Below are 5,823 nucleotides of genomic sequence, written 5' to 3' on the forward strand. Positions count from 1 at the left end.
CTTCTGCTGAAGAAGCCGTGACTTCGGGCAGTGTGTGCTGGAGCAGTTCGTGTGTGAGGGTACTGCATCTGTGGGCAGACCCAGACTGGAGTTTTGTGGACTGGGGCTGAAGCAGTTTTGTGTGAGGGAAACTGCAGCTGTGGGCAGACCCATATTGGACTTTTGAGGACTTTTTCTCCTATGGAAGGCAGGCCACGTGGAAGCAGAGAGATTAGCTGGGCTGAGTTTTTCCTACTCCTGAGACGCACGTGGCGTGAAGACCAACTGCGACCCCCACTCCCATCCCCCTGCACCTCAAGACAAAGGGGGAGGGGGAAGGTGAAGAAACTGGGAACAAAAGCTGAGCCCGGGAAGAAGGGAGAGGTGGGGGGAAGGTGTTTTGATTTATAAGATCTGGTTGTATCTCCCATTGTTCATTGTAACAAATTAAAATAGTTTTGTTTTTATTCCTTATGATGATTCTGTCTTTTGCCTGTGACCTGTTTTAAGTGGTGAGAAGCCCTCCCAGTCCTTCTTTTGACTAGCCCTTTTTTGGGCCACCATGGTGCTGTTGTGCACTGGGCCTAAACGACGACACCAATACTTGCTGCTACTAGCACAACTGCAATAAAAGGTTATGACCACCACTTAGAACAAATCATCACAGTTGCTGCCTATTCCCTGAGGAGCCTGAGCAGGAGACTGAGATCTGAATTATCATGAGTAAGCTGGAGGAGTTATCCTAGTAGGGAGAAAAACAAAAAATAAAACAACAAAACAACAAACCAAACAACAATTTCCCCCATACATACCATGAGGGCTTTTCTTGCAAACCAGCAAATTCTGCAAAAACATTATTTTAACATCTTATGTATTACTGCAACATTCTGTACATTTTCAAACACCTTCCCAGGGAAAACGGAACAGGCCAACAACAGTGACTTCCCAAGTTCTGTGGATTTCAGTCAAGGAGTTTCTTTTGAAAGGTGAACAAACATTTGCAGAGTGCTCATTATTCGAGCTGCACAGTAACACATACCTCGTATATTCACTTTGCGTACTGGGCTTACCAGTCCAAAATGTAACATTAACAAGTTAAACACTGTACCTCCTGCATTTTTAGCATGTTGGATGGATTCTATAGTTTGTTGCATTACTCCATCTTCTGCTGCTACAACCAGTATGACGATATCAGTAACATGGGTACCTCTTGCTCTCATGGCTGAAAAAGCCGCATGTCCCGGAGTATCAAGAAAAGTTATCTTTTCCCCAGAAGGCAAATGTACTGTGAACAAACATACATGGTACGTTTTAAAAACAGCATTTCACATACCTTTATTACCTATTGTAAATCAAGCATCACTCCTTTGAGAACTTTTTAAATAATAACGACATATTTTAGGCAGACAGATAACTGTTGGCATGGAGGTCAAATGTGCTTTTAACTCCTCGGGAAAGAGAAAGTGTCATGCTATCTTTCATATTCCAAAGTAGTCTAAATATAACTTCAACTGCACAGACAATCCACATCAAAGTTCCATTCACACAGTTATGACAGTTATCACAAGTTATGATTTCCTTTTTCACTGCTTACATATGAACTGTTTAAGTCACAACATTCTCCCCCAGTAACCTGGCAGGAAGTCAGCCCGTTATGTAAGACAGAGTAAACTGTTTAATACACATGCACGTACGCTTGAATCATACCAAGAAAAGCACCAATGTGTTGTGTCATGCCTCCTGCTTCCATTGCTGCCACCTGAGTTTTTCGTAGACTGTCAAGTAAGGTTGTTTTCCCATGATCAACGTGGCCTAAGATAGTAACAACCGGGGGCCGTGGGGTTAGTACTGCTGGGTCTGCAGGAGGCCTACAATTAAAACAAAAACATCTTTTGTAAATACCAAAAAAGCTCACTGAGCAACACTCATGCCCATGAGGACTAATGAAGAACCATTTATGAGAAGATAAGGCTAGCTTCTCACCACCGTGATCACAAATCTTAGCTATACCACACAGTTAGCCTTCATCGTACTCAGTCTTACTGCTGCCTCAGTTAATACAGCAATTCAGTATATTGAAGAATTGGCTTTTCTTCAGAAAATAGCACAGAAAAAGCTCACCTAAAACAAATCAAAACCAAGTTTTGGTTTCATGGCCAAAGAAATTAAAATAGTAAACTTTACCTTTTAAGTATGATCAGACTGTTACTCTATCAGGTATTATCAACATACCATTTGAACAAAGAAAATACAATATATGCTAAACACTTGCAGAAACAAATAGGATAAAAAAAGCCAAAAATAATAGTTCACAACTTACCTTTTCACAGCATCTGTGTTTTCTCTTTCTTTTTCCTCTTTCACTTTTGCTGATTTAAACTTCATTCCTGATTTTTTAACAATTAGCTTGATATGGTCTTCATATAAGATGGAATCTGGTTCTAGTGAATCAAGGTCAACATCTGTGTATAGCAGCGCTTCATAAATGTGATCTGCAGAAAAGATAGACATTTAACAATTACATCCACTAAAACACGTGGGACAAAAAAAAACAAACCACTTCACAGTTTAAGACTTTTTCATTAGTAATCTATACCACGCTAGTAAGTTTAATTCACAAAGCATTTTTCCTTTAGTTAGATTTACCTAAAAGTTCCTGTTACACTACATACATGCAGAGAAGAACTTGATTCAGAAAGATTTACTGAAAATGTTAGATGCTACAATTCTATTTATCACTCAGATTTTCATAGCCTACTTTCCCATTAATGCCTCAGAACCAAATAACCGACTACCAAACAACTCAACTAAACCAAATAGCTAAGAAGTGATACAAGGAGGAAGAAAATTTGATAAATCTGTTCAAATGCCACTTTCTTTAGTAGCAGAAATACAGGACTTCTTGCAGTAGTCAAAAATTGTCACACACTGACCTAAGTACCATTACAAATCTATCTCAGAAATGTACAGCAAGACATGACAAGAGTTTTCTGCTTCTCTGCTCATTGCTGAGAGGGAAGTTTGCCAGAAAAACTGCTGGATAAAAAGAGATTGGAGATTGGTATTTATTATACATATAAGAAATTCTTTCAAATGTCAATAGTCAAAACATGCTAATAACTGCCTAAAACACCACTGAAAACTGGTCATGCTGAGCCACTGTACAACCAGGAACGGTTCATGGGGTTAAAAGCACAAGCCTGCTTCTGTAGTCCAGTTGTTATGGCAGTTACCTAAAGAGGGGAGTGCTTCCAGACAAGTCCTGCCCATTCCCACTTAACTCAATGGCTGTTTTAATGAAATACATCTTGCTCCTGAATTCCAGATTCGCACTCCCAGGGTTGTACTATGGGCTGAAGCTCTTTTGTGCCTTCTCTCTTTAGCCACCAATTTTTTACTCACAGGCGTCTAGCTTTGACAAACCAGGGTGCAACGGTTATTTAAATGTCTTGTCAGGCAATCTGGATGGTTCAACAGTTTCTCTTGTTAGTCTGCCACTGTCTCTACCAACATTTTGCTTCCTATGGGTACAACTTACCTTGCTAAGGGAGGGATTAACAACCACTAACTAATGCCATCATAGACACCTTTGCCTTTACCACTCATGGAAGTGGCATGATAGATTTTAACTGTTGTGTTTCATTCAAAGAAGAGCAGTATCTCACCTATATCTTTACCCATAGCTCGTGCAAGCTCCTCAACAGTCATCTTCTGCCTTATCTCCACTTCACCTTTTGTCACTGGTATCTTCTTTTTCTTCTTTTTCATCTCCTACATGGAATTAGATACGTATATAGGAACACATAGCTGGCACAAACTAAGAAATAATAAAAACAACATTAAAAAGAAAATGGTCTCAAGCCATACGATGCAAACACATCTTTTTTGACTACAATACTAATGAATTACAAATGGATGACTTAAGACATCATACTGAATATTTAAAATGTATAGCATACACTTAAAGAAAAAAAATAATCAACAATTTACATTTTTTGGCAACAATTTCCTCCTGCCTCTGCAAGATTTATGACGCTATTATAAGCACTTTAAATGATTATTTGAGAGGGAAACACAATACAGTCATACATTAAGAATATTCTGACTTATAAATTTAAAATAACTTCTCTATATTCATGAATAAAGCACTTTTTTTTTGTAATTAAAATGCTCAAACTGAGCTCTTGTACTTTGAAACCTCACATAAAAACAGAGACTGCTGGATTTTGTTAATTACCTCCTTTGTAGCTAGATGTCTGCATTGTGAGAAGGCAATACTGATTAATTTGTCTTTTTGCCAAAACTGTGGATATAGAACGGACCACACGGGGTGTGCAGATGACTGCACAGGCTTCCATTGTGCTTTATAGACTTTTCTGTAGGAGAGAGTACGCAGCTGCTGGCAAGCACCACGTAACTGGACCAGATTTTCAAACTTTAGTATCAACCCTCGATTCATCTCCTTCCTGAAAATACAAAGAACGCATTGAAATCAGACTCAAAGCTGAAAGATACTCTTTCCTATGATAGTATGGACAGGAACACAAGGCATAAATGTTACGTTTCAAAACAGGCTTTTTAATGCTGAGAAAGTTGAACCAATTAGCAACTGTTCCAGTTTTTCAGTTTCCTTAAGTGTTTCATCTTTCTTCACCATCTCATTGCAGACACACAGATCTACTAATACCACCACAGCTTACCAATCTTTCACCTATCTCCACCAATCTTTAATATAAAGTCCCCACTTCAAGTTCTTTGACACTACCTAGAAGAAAGGAACACTTGCACTCCTCATGCTATACTGATAAGTTATCCAGGTGCAATAGACCTCTCTAAGCCAGTAAAACACATATGCAAAATGCCACTTATGTGAGCACTTATGTGTCACCACTAAAAGACTGTACCACTGTTGTAATACTAGTGTTGTCACACAGACAGAGACATCCTTTGAGGCTAAGCAATTAAGCTTTGCAAGATGCTTCTGTCAGATCATCCTACATCTTGTTTTAACTGTCTTAACTTTGCTTTGAGTCATTTTGCTAACCATCCTGTACAGAAGCCTCCTATTCAAACTCGTCATCTTGTTCAGAGTTGCCTATTTTGTCCTGCTCAGTGATGCCATTCTCTCTACCTTCTATGCCTTCTCTCACATGTGGCTCTGTAACATCTTCCAAGCAGCTCCAAATGAGTGAAACACCAATTTCTCCCAGAACGCCTGCAGTCTCTTTAAAAATTCTCTTGTATGCGGACACCTGCAGGAAGTGAGCAGAAGACAAACTAACCAACCAACACCATCTTTTCTTTTTCTTTTTTTTTTTTTTTAAACTCCTAAAAAGGGCAGAATGGGTAAAACCAAGGAACCCTCAGGAGCTGCCACATTACACTGCATAAACTGAAAGCTAAAATAAGGTCAAGGTCAGACTGGACAAGCTCAGAGAGAAGAAACCCACACGAGGTGCTGACTGCAAAGAAACTGCTCCTGGCTCTCGGGGCCTCTGGGACCCTCGCTCGCACTGCTCTTACGCTTATCGTTTTGGCTAGCACGGCTGAGAAGTCACCAGGCTACCACAGGCCTTTTCTCTGAAAAAAACGGGTTCACGCCCGGGGGCATGGGTGGGCACGAACAGCTGCCTTAGAAAACAGCCTCACCCTGCTGCGAGCGGAACGACACCGCAACGGCGCGCAGCGAGAAACCGCCGAGCTCCCAAGACCTGTCAGCTGCAGCCCTTCCCGCGGCCGCAGCACCCCCATAACCCTTCCCCCGCTGTCCCCCGGCCCGGCACAGCACAGCCCCCCACCCTGAGAGCCCCCGCTGAGGGAGCCCAACAGCCCTCTCCCGCCCCG

General features: G+C 41.0%; 1 protein-coding gene across 1 annotated transcript in view; it reads right to left on the reverse strand.

The window, feature by feature from the left end:
- MTIF2 (mitochondrial translational initiation factor 2) overlaps positions 1-4,443 on the reverse strand; it is an 11,644-nt gene extending 7,201 nt beyond the window's left edge. The window contains exons 1-5 of the mRNA XM_010192567.1: positions 4,217-4,443; positions 3,645-3,750; positions 2,300-2,471; positions 1,687-1,847; positions 1,088-1,264 (exon numbers count right to left, since the gene is read on the reverse strand). Coding sequence (XP_010190869.1) covers positions 1,088-1,264; positions 1,687-1,847; positions 2,300-2,471; positions 3,645-3,750; positions 4,217-4,438 — 838 coding nt within the window. The 5' untranslated portion in view covers positions 4,439-4,443. The remainder of the gene's footprint in view (positions 1-1,087; positions 1,265-1,686; positions 1,848-2,299; positions 2,472-3,644; positions 3,751-4,216) is intronic.
- Positions 4,444-5,823: the final 1,380 nt, after the last annotated feature.

Source organism: Mesitornis unicolor, unplaced genomic scaffold, assembly GCF_000695765.1.
Source record: "Mesitornis unicolor isolate BGI_N332 unplaced genomic scaffold, ASM69576v1 scaffold34869, whole genome shotgun sequence".
Classification (NCBI taxonomy): domain Eukaryota; kingdom Metazoa; phylum Chordata; class Aves; order Mesitornithiformes; family Mesitornithidae; genus Mesitornis; species Mesitornis unicolor.